The sequence below is a fragment of the Topomyia yanbarensis genome, chromosome 2 (genome assembly GCF_030247195.1).
Source record: "Topomyia yanbarensis strain Yona2022 chromosome 2, ASM3024719v1, whole genome shotgun sequence".
NCBI classification, from domain to species: domain Eukaryota; kingdom Metazoa; phylum Arthropoda; class Insecta; order Diptera; family Culicidae; genus Topomyia; species Topomyia yanbarensis.
This window is the reverse complement of record NC_080671.1, coordinates 167375784-167399884: the sequence shown is the minus strand read 5'-3', so window position 1 is coordinate 167399884 and position 24101 is coordinate 167375784. Positions and strand designations below refer to the sequence as shown.

General features: G+C 37.5%; 1 protein-coding gene across 1 annotated transcript; it reads left to right on the top strand.

Annotated features, from left to right (window-relative positions):
* Positions 1-687: 687 nt before the first annotated feature.
* On the top strand, positions 688-1469 carry LOC131678475 (uncharacterized). The gene is made up of 3 exons (XM_058958649.1): positions 688-724; positions 805-972; positions 1036-1469. Exons 2-3 carry the CDS (start codon positions 967-969, stop codon positions 1435-1437), a joined length of 408 nt encoding a protein of 135 aa, XP_058814632.1. The 5' UTR covers positions 688-724; positions 805-966; the 3' UTR covers positions 1438-1469.
* Positions 1470-24101: the final 22632 nt, after the last annotated feature.

The window sequence follows — 24101 nt, the reverse complement described above, 5'->3', positions numbered from 1 at the left end:
GTCCCATCCATAAGGCTCAATGAAAAATATAAATCTTGAACAGCGTTTTTCTCGGCTTGCTGTTTTTAAATATGGGACTCTTATGTATATATGGGCAGTAACGATGTTCACAAAAACAATTTTTTTAAGATTTCAGAAGACTTCATCTTATTTTTCATACATTGAAAAAAAATTTAGTGAATATTTCACTTCATCACTAATGAATGAAGATCTTGGATAATCATGAAATATCCCAGAAGACATCATTGCTGACCGCAACCTCTTGGGACTACATTCCTCGTATCAATTTACTGACCATTATGAAATTGTATCAGCTAGTTCGAGCATAATTTTTTTTTGAATGACCAATGATTTCTGACTGGAAAACTCAATTTATGTTGTGCTTGAAAAATAGATTGGGCAATAGCTTGTTAAACGAATTCAAATAGCCGAAATTCTCGATAACTTTATTATTCAATCTAAAAGAATTCGAGATGTTGGAAAAGAAAATCGAACATATACCTGTAACCCACAGATTTTCCCAATCTCATGGGGCAATCCGATCGTAACCATTTGTAGTTTGTACCGTAAGCCAAAACACACACCCATTCACAATCAATCGTCGGCAGTCATAACGATATAGATCTATGGAAATGCGTTTTACCATGCCTGGGTGACTCCGGTTGTGGGACAACTCTAAATGAATAGCTCCAAAGTGTTATGGCGGGATCGAGATGTGTGTGAGGTAACTTTGACGTGTTATTGATGGTGATGTCTTTGCGCTCATCTAGCTCATTTGCCATACGCTGGATCTTGACCCTTCAGGTGTGACAGAAAGTTTATGTGCAGCTCGTAGACCCACAATTGGTAATCTTTGGTATAAAATTGTAGACAGAGCTTTGCTGTCGAACAGTTGTTTGTGGTCATTGTCGGAACGCAGTGGTATTGACGTGCCGTTTATGGAATTATAATTGAGGTTGATAAATCATGAAGGTAATGTTTTGAAGTAATGAGAAAATAGAATTGATTACGATACACTTTGTTTGAGATATATAGGTTTTCATCATTATAACTGTGCTAATTTCCATCGCGGTTGACGTCCATAGTCAGGAAAAAACTGTTGCAAAACGCGGACTCTGGGAACTGGTATCTTACGATGATGATTATAATTCTGACTGGGAACGATCCGACGACAGTCACCATCACCAACTAGCGACAAAGGTGGGAAAGGTTGTGCCTGTGATTATCGAAAAGAAGGTTCCAGTATACGTGGAGAAAAAGATTCATGTTCCAGTTGATCGACTAGTTCCAGTTCCGTACAAAGTCCCAGTTGAGGTTCCTGTGATACAGAAGGAGTACGTTGCAGTTCCAAAACCATACCCAGTCTACGTGAAGAAGAAGGTTTATGTCGAAAAACCAGTCCCAGTGACGGTTCATATCAAGCATCGGAAGCATTAGGCGTGACTGAGTGAATGGAGTTGCGAGTGATGTGCGTTAACGTGCGTTGTGTTCATTATTGTATAGTGGCGAATGTAATAATTTAAGCGTGTAAATATGGTATTTATAAATAAATAATTAATGCTAACGAGTTGTATTTTGAATAATATGCAGTAGGAGTTGGATGAATTATATATTTAATTAAAGTCAATATCTTTAAGCATCGTTAGGTTTTCACCACACCGACGGGCAGAACTGATATCCACTTTGTTAATTTGGCTAATGCAAAAAACCTTTTTGAATATATTTCTTGACTCTGGAATCCGATGTGCACAACATGGTAGTCAGAAGTCGCCATCTTCGATGAAATTCTAACACGTTTAGCAACAGTCTACTTTTTTCTTCTGCATGTTTAATTGTCCACGATCTACTAAAAAAATAAAAACATAAAAAATCAGAATTTATAACACCGGCAACGTATTGCGCATATAATTTAATGTAAAAATATCGTATGCACTCACTTTGTATTATAAATAAAACTGATCGTATAACATGGTCGATGCGTGATTGAATCTTACTACTGGCTGAATGAATTCAAGCTTCAATAATTGTTAAAAAGCAATCCGCCAATTTTACTTATTTCCCGATTTTCAAGGAGATGTTAACGAACGATTAACATCTTGCTCAACAAATTGCCCCACGAGGACTTGTTTATACACTCCCTGGTTGAAGTGTAGTAACCTCGTCGTTATCGGTAAATCAGCAATTTTAAAACGTCCCATTTGTTGGTGGGAACGAATAACGACCGCTGCACCACCAGACTACCAACTACACAGTGGGTTACAGCATTTGCCAAATATTGCGCAGTCGCAACTATGTCTTTGTTTCAGCTAGCACAGCGACCACCCGAGTCTATTCTTTTTAGGACTATAAGGATGAATTATTCTCTAAATACTATTCCCTAACAAACAATGAATTCATAATTTATACGAGCGAAACCAGAATCTAATAACCACTGCAAAAGCTCGCTTTCAGTAAAAAAAAGCCATGGAAAAAATCGCAAATAGCAACTGAATGCAACGTTGTGTGCGGCATGGAAATCTTTTTCCACAGAACTAGAATACTGGCCGCAACGGAGTTGGTGTTGATATCTTGCGCTTAGTCATGTGCGGCAAACTAATAGTAGAATACTTTAGAAATTTTATCGTGCGAGATGTTTTCAGAACATGTTTTTAGTCATCCAAAACATTATTCTGGGCAAGGATACAATTCTTTCATCAAATTTTACAGTTCGAAAAGATTCAACGATTTTTCAACCGCACCGTACACTGGAACAACTCAAAAAGAGTACCCACAAATCCTGTCAGCGTAATACGGGCCTGGAATGTGGTTCACAGCAATGAATGGTCGAAAGTGTGCACTCGGCAAGAAAGCTGCGAATTTGGATCGCGCGAATGAAAAGCTGCAAGAAATTTGTGAATGCCGAAATGGAATGACGTTGCAGCGGTGCAACCAAGCGAGCACAGACGGGCGAACCGGGAGCTGTATCCGTGCCACGCGGAGAGTTCCCGTTCCAGAAGGAAGGAGGGTGAAAGTTTGGGTTGGAAACGGGGGTGGTTGTCCAATAAATTTTTTGATTCATTGCGGCCCGTTTTTATTGCTCCGACAAACGAACGCGACCGAATATTGCTGGCTAGTGCCAACCCATCGACAGCAGTCTGGTGGGTAAGGAAGATTGGGTCCCGGTTTTGAAAGCTGGCAATTACATTACAGATGATGAAAGCACGAAGTAAGAAGTAAGAAGTAAGAAGTAAGAAGTAAGAAGTAAGAAGTAAGAAGTAAGAAGTAAGAAGTAAGAAGTAAGAAGCAAGAAGTAAGAAGTAAGAAGTAAGAAGTAAGAAGTAAGAAGTAAGAAGTAAGAAGTAAGAAGTAAGAAGTAAGAAGTAAGAAGTAAGAAGTAAGAAGTAAGAAGTAAGAAGTAAGAAGTAAGAAGTAAGAAGTAAGAAGTAAGAAGTAAGAAGTAAGAAGTAAGAAGTAAGAAGTAAGAAGTAAGAAGTAAGAAGTAAGAAGTAAGAAGTAAGAAGTAAGAAGTAAGAAGTAAGAAGTAAGAAGTAAGAAGTAAGAAGTAAGAAGTAAGAAGTAAGAAGTAAGAAGTAAGAAGTAAGAAGTAAGAAGTAAGAAGTAAGAAGTAAGAAGTAAGAAGTAAGAAGTAAGAAGTAAGAAGTAAGAAGTAAGAAGTAAGAAGTAAGAAGTAAGAAGTAAGAAGTAAGAAGTAAGAAGTAAGAAGTAAGAAGTAAGAAGTAAGAAGTAAGAAGTAAGAAGTAAGAAGTAAGAAGTAAGAAGTAAGAAGTAAGAAGTAAGAAGTAAGAAGTAAGAAGTAAGAAGTAAGAAGTAAGAAGTAAGAAGTAAGAAGTAAGAAGTAAGAAGTAAGAAGTAAGAAGTAAGAAGTAAGAAGTAAGAAGTAAGAAGTAAGAAGTAAGAAGTAAGAAGTAAGAAGTAAGAAGTAAGAAGTAAGAAGTAAGAAGTAAGAAGTAAGAAGTAAGAAGTAAGAAGTAAGAAGTAAGAAGTAAGAAGTAAGAAGTAAGAAGTAAGAAGTAAGAAGTAAGAAGTAAGAAGTAAGAAGTAAGAAGTAAGAAGTAAGAAGTAAGAAGTAAGAAGTAAGAAGTAAGAAGTAAGAAGTAAGAAGTAAGAAGTAAGAAGTAAGAAGTAAGAAGTAAGAAGTAAGAAGTAAGAAGTAAGAAGTAAGAAGTAAGAAGTAAGAAGTAAGAAGTAAGAAGTAAGAAGTAAGAAGTAAGAAGTAAGAAGTAAGAAGTAAGAAGTAAGAAGTAAGAAGTAAGAAGTAAGAAGTAAGAAGTAAGAAGTAAGAAGTAAGAAGTAAGAAGTAAGAAGTAAGAAGTAAGAAGTAAGAAGTAAGAAGTAAGAAGTAAGAAGTAAGAAGTAAGAAGTAAGAAGTAAGAAGTAAGAAGTAAGAAGTAAGAAGTAAGAAGTAAGAAGTAAGAAGTAAGAAGTAAGAAGTAAGAAGTAAGAAGTAAGAAGTAAGAAGTAAGAAGTAAGAAGTAAGAAGTAAGAAGTAAGAAGTAAGAAGTAAGAAGTAAGAAGTAAGAAGTAAGAAGTAAGAAGTAAGAAGTAAGAAGTAAGAAGTAAGAAGTAAGAAGTAAGAAGTAAGAAGTAAGAAGTAAGAAGTAAGAAGTAAGAAGTAAGAAGTAAGAAGTAAGAAGTAAGAAGTAAGAAGTAAGAAGTAAGAAGTAAGAAGTAAGAAGTAAGAAGTAAGAAGTAAGAAGTAAGAAGTAAGAAGTAAGAAGTAAGAAGTAAGAAGTAAGAAGTAAGAAGTAAGAAGTAAGAAGTAAGAAGTAAGAAGTAAGAAGTAAGAAGTAAGAAGTAAGAAGTAAGAAGTAAGAAGTAAGAAGTAAGAAGTAAGAAGTAAGAAGTAAGAAGTAAGAAGTAAGAAGTAAGAAGTAAGAAGTAAGAAGTAAGAAGTAAGAAGTAAGAAGTAAGAAGTAAGAAGTAAGAAGTAAGAAGTAAGAAGTAAGAAGTAAGAAGTAAGAAGTAAGAAGTAAGAAGTAAGAAGTAAGAAGTAAGAAGTAAGAAGTAAGAAGTAAGAAGTAAGAAGTAAGAAGTAAGAAGTAAGAAGTAAGAAGTAAGAAGTAAGAAGTAAGAAGTAAGAAGTAAGAAGTAAGAAGTAAGAAGTAAGAAGTAAGAAGTAAGAAGTAAGAAGTAAGAAGTAAGAAGTAAGAAGTAAGAAGTAAGAAGTAAGAAGTAAGAAGTAAGAAGTAAGAAGTAAGAAGTAAGAAGTAAGAAGTAAGAAGTAAGAAGTAAGAAGTAAGAAGTAAGAAGTAAGAAGTAAGAAGTAAGAAGTAAGAAGTAAGAAGTAAGAAGTAAGAAGTAAGAAGTAAGAAGTAAGAAGTAAGAAGTAAGAAGTAAGAAGTAAGAAGTAAGAAGTAAGAAGTAAGAAGTAAGAAGTAAGAAGTAAGAAGTAAGAAGTAAGAAGTAAGAAGTAAGAAGTAAGAAGTAAGAAGTAAGAAGTAAGAAGTAAGAAGTAAGAAGTAAGAAGTAAGAAGTAAGAAGTAAGAAGTAAGAAGTAAGAAGTAAGAAGTAAGAAGTAAGAAGTAAGAAGTAAGAAGTAAGAAGTAAGAAGTAAGAAGTAAGAAGTAAGAAGTAAGAAGTAAGAAGTAAGAAGTAAGAAGTAAGAAGTAAGAAGTAAGAAGTAAGAAGTAAGAAGTAAGAAGTAAGAAGTAAGAAGTAAGAAGTAAGAAGTAAGAAGTAAGAAGTAAGAAGTAAGAAGTAAGAAGTAAGAAGTAAGAAGTAAGAAGTAAGAAGTAAGAAGTAAGAAGTAAGAAGTAAGAAGTGCCAACGGCAGAGTTTTCGCACGGAATTTCACACGAAATTAGACGCGGAATTTCGCACGGAATTTTGCACGGAATTTCGCACAGAATTTCGCGTGGAGTTTCGCACGGAATTTCGCGTGGAATTTCGCACGGACTTTCGCGCGGAGTTTCGCACGGAATATTACACGAAATTTCACACGGAATTTTGTTCGAAATTTCACACGGAATTTCGCACGAAAATTCGCGCGAGATTTTGACGGAATTTCGCACGGAATTTCTTACGGAATTACGCACGGAATTTCACACAGAAATTTTAACGAAATTTCGCACGAAATTTCACACGGAATTTTGCACGAAATTTTCACTCGGTATTTTGCACGGGATTTCGCTCGGAATTTCGCATATAATGTCACACGAAAATTCACGCGAAATTTTGCACTGAATTTCGTAAGGAATTTCCTGCAAAATTTCGCACGGAATTTCACTCAGAACTTTACATGGAATTTCCCGCGGAATTTTGCATGAATTTTTGTACGGAATTTCGCTCGGAATTTCGCACGGAATTTCGAGCGGAATTTCGAGCGGAATTTCGCACGGAATTTCGCACAGAATTTCGCACAGAGTTTCGCACGGAATTTCTCACGGAATTTCGCACGAAATTTCACAGGGAATTTTACATGGAATTTCACCCGAAATTTTGCACGAAATTTTGTATGGAATTTCACTCGGAATTTTGCACGGAATTTCGTTCGGAATTTCGCATAAAATTTCACACGAAAATTCACGCGAAATTTTGCACCGAATTTCGTACGGAATTTCCTGCAAAATTTCGCACGAAATTTCACTCGTAACTTTACACGGAATTTTGCATGTAATTTTGCACGGAATTTCGCTCGGAATTGCGCAAGGAATTTCGAGCGGAATTTCGCACGGAATTTCGAGCGGAATTTCGAGCGGTATTTCGCACGGAATTCGGAGCGGAATTTCGTACGGAATTTCGTGCGGAATTCCGCGCAAAATACTGCGCGATATCCGTGCAAAATTCCGCGCGAAAATCCGTGCAAAATTCCGCATGAAATTTAGTGTGAAATGTAGTGCGAAATTCCGCACAAAATTCCGTTCAAAATTCCGAGAGAAATTCCGTGTGAAATTCCGAGAGAAATTCCGTGTGAAATTTCGTGTGAAATTCTGAGTGAAATTCCTTGCGAAATCCTGGGCGAAATTCCGCGAGAAATTCCAAGCGAAATTCCGTTTGAAATTCCGCGCGAAATTCCTTATGAAATTCCATGAGAAATTTCGCGTGAAATTTCGTGCGAAATTCCGTGCAAAATTCGGTGCGAAATTTCGTGCGTGGTTCCGTGCGAAATTCCGCGCGAAATTTCGTGCGAAAATCCGAACGAAATCCGTGCGAAATTCCATGTAAAATTCCGTGCGATATCCCTTACGAAATTCCGTGAAAAATTCCGCGTGAAATTTTGTGTAAAATTCCGTGTGAAGTTCCTTGTAAAATTCCGTGTGAAATTTCGTGCGAAATTTCGTGCGAGAGAAATTCCGTGAGAAATTCTGGCCGAAATTTCTTGCGAAATTTCGTGAGAAATTCCGTGCGAAATTTTGCGCGAAATTCCACTGGAAATTCCGCGTGAAATTTCACAAGATATTCCGCGGGAAGTTCCGTGCGTAATTCCGCGCAAAATTCCGAGCGAAATTCGTGCGAAATACCGAGCGAAATTCCGTGTGAAATTCCGCGCGAAATTCCATGTAAAATTCCGTGTGAAATCCCGTGCGAAATTCTGTGCGAAATTCCATGTGAAATTCCGTGCAAAACTCCGCGTGAAATTCTGTGTAAAATTCCGTGTGAAATTCCGTGTGATATTCCGTGAAAAAATCCGAGCGAAATTCCGTGCGAAGTTCCATGTGAAATTTCGTGCGAAATTCCGTGCGAAATTCGAGCGAAATTCCTCGAAAAATTCCGTGAGAAATTCTGGTCGAAATTCCGTGCGTAATTCCGCGCAAAATCCGTGCGAAATACCGAGCGAAGTTCCGTGTGAAATTCCGCGCAAAATTCCGTACAAAATTCCGCGCGAAATTTCATGTAAAATTCCGTGTGAAATCCCGTGCGAAATTCTGTGCGAAATTCCATGCGAAATTCCGTGCAATATTCCGCGTGAAACTCTGTGTAAAATTCCGTGTGATATTCCGTGCAAAATTCCGAACAAAATTCCGTGCGAAGTTCTGTGTTAAATTCCGTGTGAAATTGCGTGCGAAATTCTGTGCGTAATCCGAGCGAAATTCCAAGAGAAATTATGGTCGAAATTCTGTGCGAAATTTCGTAAGAAATTCGGTGCGAAATGTCGCACAAAATCCGCTTGAAATTCCGCGTGAAATGCCACAATATATTCCGGGGGAAGTTTCGTGCGTAATTCCGCGCAAAATTCCGTGAGAAATTCCATGCGAAATTTCGTTTGAAACTCCGTGCCAAATTCAACGTTCGAAATTTCGCCCGAAATTTCGTGTGAAATTCCTTACGAAATTCCGCGCGAATTTTCTCACTGGTTTTCGAGTTTTGACCGAATTTTGCACGAAATTTCGCACGGCATTTCGCACGGAATTTCGCTCGGAATTTCGCACGGCATTTCGCACGGAATTTCGCTCGGAATTTCGCACGGCATTTCGCACGGAATTTCGCTCGGAATTTCGCACGGAAGCTTTCGCGGAATTTCACACTGCCTTTCGCACGGAATTTTGCACGAAATTTCGTACAGAATTCATAGAATTTAGCACGGAAATTCTTTAGAGAAATTCGCAGGAAATTTCGCACGGAATTCTGCACGGATTTTCGCACGGAGTTCCGCACGGAATTTTGTACGGATTTTCTCCGCAAAGAATTTCGAACGGAATTTCGCACGAAATTTCACACAGTTCTGTTTGCCCGGGGAATTTCGGGCGAAATTTTGCACCCAATTTTGAGCGGATTTTCGTACGGAATTTCAAACGGAATTTCGAAAGGAATTTGGCATGGAGCTTCGCGCAGAATTTGAGCTTTGCGATGAACCATATTTGAACGGGCCAGTGCAAACTGATATTATAGAAAAGAATTGGAATTGTAGTATTATTGCAGTACTCAACTTGTGTATACAACGGTATCCAGACGGCTTACTGGTAAAAAAACTCTGCTGTACTACTCACTAGCTAACGGAAAATAAAGAAAAAAATACTGAAACCTCGACGAGGCGCAAAATACGCAAGATAACCTTCGAAGCGGATTAGCACTATTCTTTATAATGTTTCACTGCACGGATTGGAAGGATAGACGAATCGGTCCGAGAGTCACAGAACGAATGTTTATTTCATATAGAGTTTTGTGTCTAATTACAAGCTGTACATAACAACTGTTCAGCGGTTTAGCTCTGCATCTTTGTTCCTTTTTGTTCTCATAATAGTTGCTGTTTGGTTAATTTTTGTGATTTGTTTCTGCTTCTGCCTTTGTAGCATTGTGGTAAAGATACTGAACTACGTTCACATGTATCTATTTATACTTATTCTAACACATGACTCATCCATGATTGGATCGCTGCTGCACGTCTGTTCGCTCGGTTGGTGTCGTGTGCAAATCCCGTTACGCATTTTTTTTACAATATCTCTCTACATTTCACACATCTTGAAAAAATGAAGTTACGATACGGTGGCACAATGTAATATTTCAAATACAATACTTTGACTAATCCAGACTGTTCTTAAATGAAGGACGCTCTATTCGGACCACCGACAATCAATTTGTTTCTCCATGAATGCTCGCCAGATTTCATGGTAAAATAGCCTATTCAAAGTGGGCATGCAATATATCTCACTATCAACGAAATGATAGGCAATGGACCGGATTGCCATACAATGAATTTATGCACATACTCTGAAAAATTGAAATAAAGCCAGCACCGGAACAGGACTGGTTTCACTTTCAGCCAATCGTTCTGCAACAGCAACGCCTGGGAGAACCCTAACAAAGCAGTAGTGGTAGTCATTCAGAACCGGCACTTCTTGGGCCTACCTGAACTGCCGACATGGCAAATCGGTTCGCTAGCGGCCGTGTTCGGTGTGTCTGATATTGGAGCCAGGGAACCACTATTGCCCACAAGTAAGCTATCGGTGTTGGATGTTCGGTTGAATCTAATGTCACCACTGCCTGCAGGTATCCGAACGAGCGGACATTTTCTGCCAATTCATAAAAATTATTCCAGACTGGTTCGTCCTTCTGGCTGGCTGGCCCAAAAGCCGAAAGGATGCGGTTTTTTGCCACGACACATCTGGGCTAGCTATTACCGACATACCAGCCAGGGCAGCGATTTTTCTTCCCATAGCATAGCTCTGAGCAGGCATGTTGTTGGATTTTTGTCGTGAAATCGGACTCTGGTGTTGCAACCAAAGAATGGAGGGTATGGTTTTTTATTTACACCAATTATTATTGCTCCATTTTTCATTTCGTTTTCCCATTTTCACATGAATTTATTAGGCCAAAATTGGTTCTTTCTGTTTGCATGTCTTAACGGATTAGTTTAAAAACTGGTTTTTAACCATCGATTTATCAAATACTGCATTAACAATGTATATTTTTTCGGGCACATGAAACAATTTAAAATTAATCATTAAAGTAATTGAACGAAAGTGGTGGGTCCAAAATTGAATGCAAGACCTTGTCACTCATAGCACATACCTCACGAGTTCTATATCCAATCGTTGGAATCGGCAATCTTATGGTGGTTCTGATTTTGTTTAGCTGTGCTTCTGGCTGAAGTTTAGGTTGTTATATTTTTGTTTATGCCGAATGGTTTAACGTATGACTTTTGCTTCACTTGTGTAGAATTGATGCTTTAGCATGATAAAACATATTCATTTCAGTTGGAACTAACAAATGTAATGTACGCTTCATATACAATCTCAATGTTGTTTGGAATCTGTGGGGTATGTGATAGTATTTATTATATTCAACTGCACACTAGTGAATAGGAAATTGTATTGTATGCTATAATTATGTGCAGTTCGATTTGGTGTGCACTGTGCAATAAAAGATGGGGAACCTCAGAATCACACTCCTCAGCTAAGAGAGCATGATTTGTCGTGGTGAGTAGCGTAGTTCTTTTTAATATTTCTGCAAAGCGCTTTTTAAGGGAATGCTTCAGATTCCTCGGACGCTGTTTGTACACGTAGCATGGTTACTTGGAATCTCCAGCCAAAGGTCACTTTACAGGAGTTTAAAAGGATTCGCCATTTTGTCCCGTGAAGTGTGATTGCCAGTCAAAATCTTTGCTCGTTAGAGCAAGGGGTCCTTGAAATAGCCTACTCCGTGCTTCAATAGATCCGCGCATGACAAACTCGAATCGGTGATTGCACCGTCGATCTCAACGTTGTGAGCGGGCATGTAGACACGATAGTCCTTCATAAAAGGCTTGTCGCCAGTAACGTAATTTGCTCGCTTTAATCGAAATAACTCAACTCAGTCTATCTGGGCGAATGTCACGATGGGTATTTCAACGTCATGCGAATTGTTTATGATTCAAAAGAAGATCAGTGTTCAATGTGTATGATTTTTCATCAACTTTACACTCCCTCGCAGACAAGCCCGTTCAACAAACGCCTTACGCCGATCCACTGCGTTCGATGTTTTGTTGGATGTAGAGCTAGTTTCTTGACGTTACACGCAACGCTATATACATTATAAATTTCTATTTTGATTGCACGAAAATGCACTTAATTTTGTTGATCGATTGTGTCATACGCCGATTTTCAACGAAACTTTCAACGTATTTCAATAAAAATCAAATTATCAAATTCCAATATATTCAGTTTATGTTGATTGAATTTTGTCTACTTTCCGAATCAGTAATAAGTTTTGATGTAGGCGTTCATTTGATAAAGTTATAACATATTTGTCGAATTAAGATTCGTCAAATCGTTGTAACGTCACGAAAAAATGTGTCATATACAGATTTGTGGCTGGAATTTACATGAAATGAACGATAGTCAAACACGAACGAACGTTGGTCGAATCTTTTGAAAATCGGGGTTTCTGTATTTTTACCAGTTTCCAAGCATCGGAAGTGAATATATCGAACGGTTGAGGAAAGAACAAATATTCAAATAAAGTCTTCGAATTGTTGTGTGATAGAAGCGGGTTGAATTCCCTAATAAATCAGCTAAATAAACTTATCTACACATCCAGTCTTGCGGAACGATTCTCTATCCGTCGCCTTCAAGTACCAAGTACCTATCTCTTAAAGTCTTCCGAAAAATGTTCCATCCGTAACCTTTAAACACCCGACTCTTGATATTTGAGACAAATCTGCATCGAACTTATATTTAAAATTTTGTTTCAACTATAGTATTTTTGTTGCTTCATATTGATGACATTACTTTCCGGTTAGATTGGTTAGGGGCCATGCACAAATGACGTAGCTTTTTTCGGCGATTTTCAACCCCTCCCTCCCCCCTTGTAGCATTTGGTCACAAAATTCAATCCTCCCCCTTCTAAATAACGTAACATTTTCCAGGATCCCCCCCCCCCCTTTTGCAACACTAGCAACAGGTGAAAAAATTCAATTTTTTTGTATAACACTTTCAAATATATGTCCTTAAATTTTTTTTGACAGTTTTAATCAAAATTTTTGTAATAACAGCAAATTGCATACAAAATGAATTTATTTCATGACAAAAATTGTGTTGTTTGTTTGTTTTGAACTTGAAGAGAATTCTCTCAGTTCACAATCCTGCAGTTGCTACAGTTTTGATTCCAAAAAGCGAACGTTCATCTATGTTACTAAATTTTGTTTGGTTGAACCAGAAGAGAAATTTAATTCAGCAACCAAACTAAATCTACTAGTTAGGAAGATAAACCTTTCTTGTTTGGCTCCTGTAAAGTTTCTTGTTGGCGGTGAACACGTATCTCAACAATTTGCAACCGTATACAAATAAGTTTTACGTTTTTTGGAGAGTTTGCAACATCGCGAATTGAAAAACTTGCTACATGAAAAATCGCGTGAACAGTAATTTGTGTTAATTTACATTTATTTCTCTTATGAATAGAGGAGTATTAAATTGATTTCTTTAATCAATGGATGTAAATGTGAGTCAAAAAATTTGAATTTAATGCTACGTCGCAAAACTACTGACCCAACCCTCCCCCTCGTCACACTTCGTCACAAAATTCGTATATCCCCCCTACCCCCTAAAATGCTACGTCATTTATGCATGGCCCCTTAGATGAATGCCGCAAAGGGTGCAAGACTGATACTCCGCCAAAGGCGCCAAGTCACGCTACTGCTCTGCCTATTAGGTTCTTTACTGACACCATTAACCTCACTTTTCTTGTCAGTGTTCGCTTGTACTGTTTACATGGTCTTAGAAAAATTTGTGGACGACTAGATTCGCTCGAGGCAAATCGTAAAGAATTTTTCTAAGTCCATGTAAACAGTACAAGCGAACTGTTAAAAATGAACATCGAGTTCATTTGTGACGACAGCGTAAAGTATTCAATGGTAACACAATTGAATACTTTACGATGACGTCACGAATGAACTGAATGTTCATTTTTGACAGTTCGCTTGTACTGTTTACATGGACTTAGAAAAATTCTTTACGATTTGCCTCGAGCGAATCTAGTCGTCCACAAATTTTTCTAAGTCCATGTAAACAGTACAAGTGAACTATCAAGAAAAGTGAGGTTAACTGTGTCAGTAAAGAACCTAACTAGGTTTTAAACTGAAACAGTTAAACTCACTTTTATTGATAATACTGTTTACATAGACTTAGAAAAAATTAGTGGACGACTAGATTCGTTCGAAGCAAATCGTAAACAACATAGAGTTCATTTGAGACGTCAGCTTAAAGTATTCAATGGCAGCTGCCGAGCTATGAAAACCGTTGCCAGCTAATATACCTCGATACACTCAGCATTCGGAGGGACTGCTCTCGAGCCCTGTTCGTCTCGGACTTACTCTCTGCCATAGTGGATTGTCCTACAATTCTCGGACGTCTGGATCTTCAAGCCCGCGTTCGAGCTCTACGTAATAACTCTCTTCTGCGAGTTCCGTTCAGTGCTGTTACCGGACTCCAGCAAATTTTTAACAGTGTGGTGACGGCCTTTGACTTCAACCGGACGCGGAATGCGATAAAAGCTAAAATATTGGCAATTTTAAAATGTAATTAGTTTAAGCTAGGGTTCGTCGCGGTGCGGATGTGGGCGGTAAATGGATTGTCCGCACCGCAACCGCAAAAAAATTATGAAACCGCACCGCTTACCGCAACCGCAATTTATTTACCGCACCGCACCGGGCGGTAATGCGGTAAATGCGGTAAAATTTTTATATTTTTAAAAATTGTGTTGAAAAATTGTACAAACCATATAAAATAAAATGTTATTCTTATTCACACGAAATTTAACTTTAAGAGACTCCTCAGAATGTAATGTTTATGAAAAAAATCAACTTTTGTATTTTCTATTAATAAAATTCCGTACATTTTAAGGCAAACATTATACATTCAAGAACGTTCTACTGCAGTAATAGGAAAACTTTTATTTTAGCAACCCCTCAGTTAATTGAAAAATGTGGAATAAAAATGTAATAAGAAATGAAGTTGCATATTTTTTTCTTTAAATTTTCATATTTTCAATGTTTTTGACATATGAAAATGAAACGGATGATTTTCGCATTTACGTAGTAAAAACCACCGTTCATTCTTAAAGGAATCTCACCAAAAAAATAAAGTCGAAATACCAGTACTTCTATATAGTAGCGCATATATTTCAATACAGTGATATAAAAACATATTGTATTTCATCAATAAGAACGACGCCAAAAAAATGCTCTATACATTACATCTAAGCAGGAGTCCGGTCTCAACCAGTACAGAATTATTGAACATTAGAAAAACTGCAAAAAATGTATGGTTTTTAAAAATAGGGGGTTTTACGGACAAAATATCCCAAAACTCTAACTTCCGCATTCTTCAAGAAACAGATGTATTCTCATTCAAAAACTAAGATTGCTTCCTTTAAAAATGTATGAAGTGTAACTTTTTAAAGGCTAGTTCGAAAGTTCTAGCATTTAATGTATTTTCCTATAATATTTTCCCAAAGAGCCAATGGCAAAAACTTCAATTGAAGTGAACCGGAGTCAAACTATGTGGTATTTGACAAAAAAGCTTCATAAAAGCTACAAAATAGTCTTAACTGAAAAATATTAGGACTTAATTTGGTAGAAAATTATAGTAAATTTGAATGGAAGTACGCAAAAAATGTTATGTAGCATACTTTTTGAGAAAGAGTCCAATAAAATTGACTGTAGAAAATTCACATTGAATTTACACAGCAATCAAAGAAGATAGAAATACGACGTTGATGAACGAATGATAGAATAATCATCCTAATTTGGATCCCTCCTTATTTTGGACGCTTTCATACATTTGTATCCTTTACTGCCAATTACTCCAAAGTCGTTTGGTTTGATGAAGAGGGTTGTGTTCAAGTCCTAGCACAATTAGTTCATCTCTAATTCCATTAAATTAGTCAAAATTCATAGTTGAAAAATTGATATCGAAAACGATTCATAATTCCACGATTTCCAATAGAAATCGGGAGAAGTAAAGTACCCAAGTAACAATTGAAGTTTTATAGCACGCTACAAGTGCAATCTAAGTTTTATCAGTGGCTATAAAACTATCATAAAACCACAATTGTTACTAGGGTAAATAGGATTTAAGAGTACAATTTTATTGTTTTAAATGAACTAATCATTTTGTCTCTTTTGGGTTCTTGAATTTTATGTATTTGAAATGGTTAGTTTGTGAAGTTTTACTTAGAAGTATAAAATAACTAGTCCAAAATATGTCGTAAAAATAATGGCGTCAAAATATTTCGGACACAGCTAGATTTTCTTTCGTTATAGCAGTCTGTTTATCAATTTAGAATAATCAATATTATTACTTTATCAATTTTTTTTTGCGGTGCGGTTGCGGTAAAACCGCGCGGTAAAGGCTCTTTCCCGCACCGCATCTGCGGGAAAATGTGTCTCACCGCACCGCAGATTTCGCGGTGCGGGTGCGGTAAATACCGCGCGGTTGCGGTAATTACCGCAACCGCGACGAACCCTAGTTTAAGCAACCACCATTGGGGCCAAGAGGCCTGTTGGTGAAGGTAATAAACATAAACAAATAACTTCACTCGAATGAATAACCATTATTATTGAATACTTTGCACTGACGTCACAAATGAACTCGACGTTCATTTCTGACAGTTCGCTTTTACTGTTTACATGGAATTCTTTGCGATTTGCTTCGAACGAATCTAGTCCACCAAATTCCATGTAAACAGTTCTAGCACAGAAAACAGACGTTTAGGCTAGAACAAAATTTCTTCAAAAACCTGTGTAAACTTTCAAATTGATAAACGTTGGAAATCCGTGTTTCACTATTGCCATCTGCGCAACTGTTTGCTATACGTTTTTGACAGCTGCACTCTAACTTAGGGTGACCATATCAGACGAGTAAAAAAACAGGACAGTCGAAAGGGTACTGCATCCCCCCATTACCTCTCAATCGACATTGCCTTTTCCGCATGTTTTCGGCAGTTAAAAAGTTCTGGGGTCTGGCAGGCAGAGCTTCGACAGTAAAAAAGTTCTGGGAGGCTGGGAGGAAGAGCTCGGCCAGAAAGTCTTTCATCGGAATTCGATTACCGAGAACCTTTTTCGGATTTACACAAAGGCACACCACCATCAGCAAACGTTTCATGCTGAGATGGTCGGTGCAGGACCGGCGAGGAGCTTTCAGTACTAAAAACACGACATTGACGTAAATCAGAAACATCAACGATCCCAAGTAACTGCCCTGCGCTATGCCTGGCAATCTCCAATATCAACCATTATCTCTCGATTTGAGAGCTGTAAAACCTGCCATTGTTACCACAAATATCTCCGTTTAAACGATTGTTATATGAAAACTGGCGGATAGTTTGGTGTAAATAATATCGAGTTTGAAAAAATTGACATCCCTGCGTGAACTTGAAAGAAAACAAAATTCAATTCCTGCCCGTCGCGATGAATGAAATGTTTGGTTCGTTTCCCTCGTCAAACAGAATTTTGTTTCCATTCTACCTATGAGATGGATTATTTAGAAAATGTGCACCAGATATAGATTATGCAGTTCACTTATGCTCGAAAATGTAGAAGAAGCCAATTTCTGCCTACAAACTGTCCACATAACAACAAATAAATGCTTTCGTTGGTGAAGGAATTTATATTTCCTCTGCACTTAAGCATTCCATTCTGCATGAAGTTTCAGTCAGTTGAGAAGTTAATGAATCAGGGAGGGAATTTTGGTTTCGGTAAATACAAGCAGAAATAAGTAACTGATTTTGAAATTTCGCAGCACTGGTTTGAGCCCGACATTCCATACTCCCTGTTATGTAGGATGCTAGACTAGTCGCTGCTAGTCGCTGTTCAGTGTCCAGGCGTGAAGGCACGTTAATTGTCCATTAACTATTTTATTTATTTGACACGCCTCAATGCATTACCTAAGCCGTTGGTTTAATAGTATTATCAATGTGCAAATAAAAATAAATAAATCGAATTTTAAAGTTTCACGTAGTGGTATTATATCTCAAGAAAATGAACTTTGTAGTTAGCGTTGGGTCAATTAATCTGAATAGCTCTACTAATACAATCAACAAATGTCTTTTGGGGGATTTTGTGAAAAATAATGATATTGATATAGTTTTTTTGCAGGAAGTTTGCTATGCTAATTTTTCGTTTGTTCCTTCTCATAATGCATTAGTCAATATAGGAGAGAGTGGTTTGGGTACCGCAATATTGATACGAAAGTCGTTTGAATTCAGTCAGCCTTTAATGGATCCGAATGGGAGAATATCCTCTGTGATAGTTAACAAGGTTAACTATATAAACGTATACGCATATTCAGGTAGTAATAGAAAGAAAGAAAGAGATCAATTGTTCGTAAATGATTTGACTGTGCACATTAACAAAGGTGGGAAACACTTTGATGTTATTGGTGGAGATTTCAACTGCATTCTGAATAGCTTTGATTCAAATAGTTCAATGAAGAATTTTTCCACGGGATTAAAGAAACTTGTAGATATGTTCAACTTAAAAGATGTTGCTTTGGAGTTAAAGAAGAACACACCTACGTTCATAAGAAATGGTTCTTCAGCAAGGTTAGATCGATTCTATGCCCCGTTGTGTCTCGCGAAGGATGTTCATAGCTTTTCGACGATTCCTGTAGCTTTTTCGGACCACTTCGGGATTCTAATGACTATTAAAGGGACGTTTGATGATCTTGCGCCTGTAGGTAGAGGATACTGGAAAGTGAATAGTTCACTAATAAAAGATAACAGTATTTGTGAGCAATTGGCGGTAGAATACGATGGATGGAAAGCGCGTGAGTGTTATTGGTTGGACAGAAGTAGGTGGTGGAGCGAGGTGGGAAAGTATAAAATTAAACAGTTTTTTAAGCGGGAAAGCTTTCTCTTAAACAGCCGTATCTCCAGTGAGAAAAACTATTTCTATGGTAAAATGAATGAGTGGATGGATAAACAAAATGCAGGTCAGGAAACGCTGTTGGACATAAAATTAATTAAATCGCGGCTGATGGAAATAGAACAAGCAAGGTTGAAACATTTAGGAAATCATATGGAAGGGTACAGTTGCATGCAGGGTGAAATGATTAACATATTTCAGGTTGCAGCGCAAATTAAACGTGTTCAAAGTAATGGTAGTATCAAAATCCGGAAAGATAACATTTTAGTTATAGATCCCGTGCAAATTGGGAAACTAGCGTTCGATTACTTCTCAAAAGTATTTCAACCAGATTTGATAAGTGCGGTTGAACTGACTGATGTAGATCCACTGAGTCATGTTAAAAGATGTTTATCAGATGATGATCGTGCTGACTTGGTGAGACAGATAACAGAGGAAGAATTAAAAAAAGTTCTACTCAATTGCAGTAAGAAAAAATCACCTGGACCTGATGGTCTTACATATGAGCTTTATCTAAATAATTTTGATACTTGCAAACAGGATTTACTCCACATTTTTAATTTATATATGGCAGGCACAGTTAGCCCTCCCAAAAGCTTTGCCGATGGTATTATTACGTTGATCCCCAAAAATAACAGTAGTCGGACAACTTTCGATGACTATCGCCCGATAAGTTTGCTTAATTGTGACTATAAAATGTTCATGAAAATATTAGCAGGCAGGTTAACGAAGTTTCTTGATAAACTGCTGGGACCAGGACAAGCTGCCTGTATATCGAATATGTCATGTTTAAATAATTTAAAAGATATTAGAAGGTTAGTTACTAGATCGATTGAAACGAAACAATTTAAGGGTTGTATAGTAAGTTTAGATTTAAATAAGGCCTTCGATAGAGTAAATCACGTTTACTTGTGGAAAATACTGGAAAAATTTCAGTTTCCCCAAACCATCATTGATTGTTTGAAGAACATTTACATGAACGCATCCTCTAGAATTTCAATTAATGGATTTCTTTCTCAAGAAATTAAAATTAATACTTCGGTTCGTCAGGGATGTCCCATGAGTATGGTGCTCTTTGCTCTTTACATTGAGCCCTTAATAAGGCAAGTAGCAGATAGCGTTCCAGGAGTACTTGTATATGGCAAGTTCATCAATGTAATCGCTTATGCAGATGATATTGTTGTTTTTGTGAGGAATGATTTTGAATTCGATCGATTGCTATCAATCTTTGGTTCATATGGCAGATTTGCTCAAATTAGACTTAATTTAATGAAATCATCATACATGCGGTTGAATAATGTTAGGGTGGGCCCTCAAAAAATAAAGGAGGTGTCAAACGTGAAAATTTTAGGAGTCTGTTTTGAAAAAAGCTGGAGTTCTATGGTGGAATCAAACTATAGAAGACTTGTAACAAATGTTAAAGCACACTTGCAGATCCACAATGTTCGCCAACTGAACATTTTTGAACGTAGCATAGTGTTAAATGTATTTATCTTATCCAAGCTATGGTATGTGGCACAGATTATTCCGCCATCAAACCGACATTTGGCTCAATTAAAGTCGGCATGTGGAAAGTTTATTTGGAACGGTTTTATCTTCAAATTGGCCAGGAATCAGCTGTATTTGGATTGTCAAAAAGGAGGTGTTCATCTTGTTGACCCTGAAGCTAAATCGAAAGCTCTATTTCTCAAAAATATATTCGATAATGGTAACCACATGGAGGAAAACTATCTATTGAACAGCCAATTATGTGCGAAGTTTTCTCGTAACGCTAGAGAGTGGATAAAGGAAGGAATAATTCTGAAGAACGATTTTAATTTGCAAACAACAAAAGTATTGTATAGTTATTTTATTGATAATAACAAGACAGTTCCTGCAATTGAAGCTAAATAGCAGCTTGATTGGATGAACGTGTGGGAGAACCTAAGTGTAAACTTCTTGCCACTTCAAGACCGCGCGTATCTGTACATGTTCGTAAATGACCTTATCCCAAATAGAGAAAAACTCAAGGCTTACAACATCGGAAACTTGAATTCAACCAAATGTGAGAAGTGTGGTTTGGCTGATACCAATGAACATCGAATCAAGTATTGTACGAAAGCTAAGATAATATGGGATTGGTGCAGCCAAATCATTATCGAACGAATGAAAGTTAATGTAGCGGACATAGAGGATGTTCTCCAACTAAAAATCCCACCTTCTTCGAAGCAATTAAAAGCTGCTTTATGGCTGACTGTAAGGGCGACTTCGTTTAATTTGAGGGCACACGAACCTTCTCTGTATGTTTTTAAAAAAGAGATAAGAGAGATGAGATGGAACAAGCGAGAGAGGTTTATTGTCGATTTCGGGAATTTTTTAGACATTTGTTGATCCAAAAAAAGCTTTGAATTTTTTTTAGACATTTGTTGGTAGTGCTACGTAGACTAATTCTTTGTATTTTTTGGCTAAAAATGAATTGTATTGTACTGCTTAATATTAAATAAATTTATTAAAAAAAAAAAAAAAAAAAAAAAAAAAGTATATCCATCGGATCTTGTGTACGCGATGTGTTACTTTGCGCAAAGATCTTATTTCTTGTTGAAGATCTATTTATGTACTTCATAGCCTCTTGTTGCTTGTGGACCACTTTGTCTGCTTTCTTTCGGTTTAGCGTTTTCATTGCTATCCTCGCTGTTAATGTTGTATGGGCTTTCACGATTACCTGGTTTGAGTTATTTGTGGGGCCTACTGGTCACGATCGCTTATCCATGTTCTTTTTTATTTATTATATTATCGGGGGTGCTGGCAGTTGATTGGGAAGTAGTAGGAACATCACAATGATCGTTCACGTTGTGCGTAAGTTCTGTTGTTCCAGTATTCGTTGGTGCCTGAGCTGCAACTTCGGTGGTTTGTGATTTAGTTGATGTTGATGAAGGGCTGTGTGATGGGTATGCTTGCAGTTGATATTGCTTCGTTAGAGGTTTGTGCACGTGGTTTCTCGTAGTGTGTCTTCTTGTGTAACAACGTAGGGCACGCAGGGGTCTGTCCTTCATACGTGCACAGCGTGATTTGAGATTTGGTCATGCGTTTTGCTTAGAATTGAAAGTTCAGATATGAAGGAATAGATTCCGTCACTCGCATTCTCACGCAACAAACACCGTTGGAAATATCTAGAAAAATTTTCTCCAGGTTTCAAACTTGTCCTTTAAGTGTTTAAGTTTTAGTATTACGTATTCCGACATGATGGTTGTAATAAATTTATTAATAGTACCCAAGTGTAGATCGTGCAGATGCATATCAATCTTATCATTGTCAATATAAACGGGTATCTTGGTCCTAACATTATCATGCTCAACGACGTATTGCATGTTGTCTTCCATAGCGTAGCTTTCCGGTATGGCCAAAGTTTTAAACGTTATCAGAAACGAGTGTGGTGGGCTTGTATAACGACGACTTCCGTTAGTCTAAACTGCATTTGCAAATTTGCTGTTGAATTTTGCTGTTGAGTTTCAAACATCTTGAAATGACTGATCGATATCGCACCAATGAAAGTAACGGTGCTTTATTGTTCACACTGGCTTGGGACGAATTTTATTATTCGACTGGTTTGCTTGTTTATAGTACTGGCACGGTACATATAGACAGTAGACATTCGGTGGAAACGTTCGTTTGATTCACTGCACTGTTAACAAGCAGAGCGATTGATCAGGTACTGGTATCGACTAGAGGCGCGCCGCGCCGCCGATTTCAGGTAAAAATCGGTGGCGCGCCGGCGTCACGCCGATGTGCTTACTATTTTTACATGCAATCGTCGGCGCGGCGGCGTAGCGCACACCTCTAGTATCGACTCTGTAGTAATTACATGATCCCCAGCTCGAGAGAGCGCTCAATGAAATTATTCCACGATAGTTGCTATTTTTCTTTTTATGTAATGGATTTCCAGTAAATCGAAAAAAGCCATTAGCAAGAGAAATCAAGTAGAAGCAGAAGCACCAAAACGCGGATGTGTCTTTTGAAAGGTACCAAAGGGGGTCCCGGATTGAAAGACGATTTAAGCCGAGAAGAAGCGCTGGTAACCATTATTTCATAGATATTGACGAGGCACTCTTAAGATTAAAACAAAAAACATCGGAAGGTAGAATTGGGAGATTCGACTGTATTAAGTTTTGTTTGTCGCATTCCGATTGAGGATGAGTATACGTTGCAGTTATGGTTGTGGTCGGTTGTAACTGCGCATAGTGAAAATCGAAGACTGAATAAATAGAAATATATTAGGCTTACAGGCGAAAAACCAGGACAAATCAAGCATTTTCCTCGACTTCCCAGGACACCAGGACAGTAAATGTAAAACCAGGACATGTCCTGGGAAACCAGGACGTATGGTCACCCTACTCTAACTGCATTGTATCGATCACTGCGCCATCTACAAAAGTTTGCCAAACGTGTTGCAGACGTCTGATTTATTCGGAATCTCAGTAGCGAGTATTTGCACAACGATTCAAATCGAGCCTAAACGTCTGTTATCTGTGGTTCTAGTAAACTGTCAAGAAAAGTGAGGTTAACAGTGGCAGAAAGGAACCCAATACTAAAGTGTCCATTCAATTGAAAACGACCTTCCGTGTATCTGGGAACTACAAATTTTTTCGTGTCTGTTGAATTTGATTCCTCTGTGGAAAGATTAGCGGTTATCGTGTTAAATTTACGAAGGAACGGATAACTTTAAAATGAGCGACAAGGGTGAGCAATTTGCATTTTAATTCGATTAGATTGAATGATTGAAAATGCGTCAGTAGCCAATGATTATTAAAAAAAAATTGAATTAAAAAATTAAAAAAATTAAAGATAGTGTCCATCTTCTGAATAGGATCTGGAAAAAGGCTACAAAGCTGTAACAAGATCTTGACGATAAAATGGAAAATCATATCGGCCCGATGGACCAACATAGGAGTGCATGAAAAAAGAACTTTTAAAAGAATTAAAATGCCCGACCGATAAATTGATTTTTATAAAGCAAATCTTATAATTTCGAATTGCAATGTAAGGACAAATTGCAAAAGGATTCTTACGATGTAAATAAATTTATACAACGAAACTCGAAATGGTTAAATAGATCCACTAGTTTACCTCAGAGAGACAAAATCCCATTTCGAATGCTGATCGCCCAAGTGTCAAGTTTGTGGATTCGTGTGACCGTAGCAAACGACGTAAGGCAGAACAACGATCTCATGAACCATAGAGAAAAATCCGGACACCTCCAAATGCGGTCTATTGACATTACACACGAGAATCCGTTTTCTTTAATGAATTTTTCACGCTGGATCCAGATTACCAATCAGCAAATGGCAAACTCGTACAGAGGTAGAGAAAAGAATCGTTACGGGAAAAAACATTCAAAGAGAACTTGGCGAAAACTGGCCTTTAGGTGGATCTACCAAAACGGGACCAGAAAACACAAATAATGAGAACATGTCAAGAAAAAAAAATAGCAAACCACGTTACGTTTGGTGAAATTACAGGAGTAGATGAAAGGCCAATCTATCGTTTCAAGGTTATTCTCGAAACGTTTACTTGTGACTTCAGTGTTGACACTGCAAAAATTGCGATTTATGCTAAGAATACTGCAGAATTATACGTATCGATATACGGATGACATCCAATGTCACTGACAGTTCATAAAATTTTGATGTATGGAAAAAGTGTAATGGAATATGCTCTATTGCCTATCGGTAAGAAGCTGCCGAATCTCGGAATAAACATTTCCGGGACAACCGCCAGAATTTCGCGAGAAAGTGCTCGAGAATTGGTAACAATAAGGACACTATGCTATAGTTCTTCTTAGTGGAGA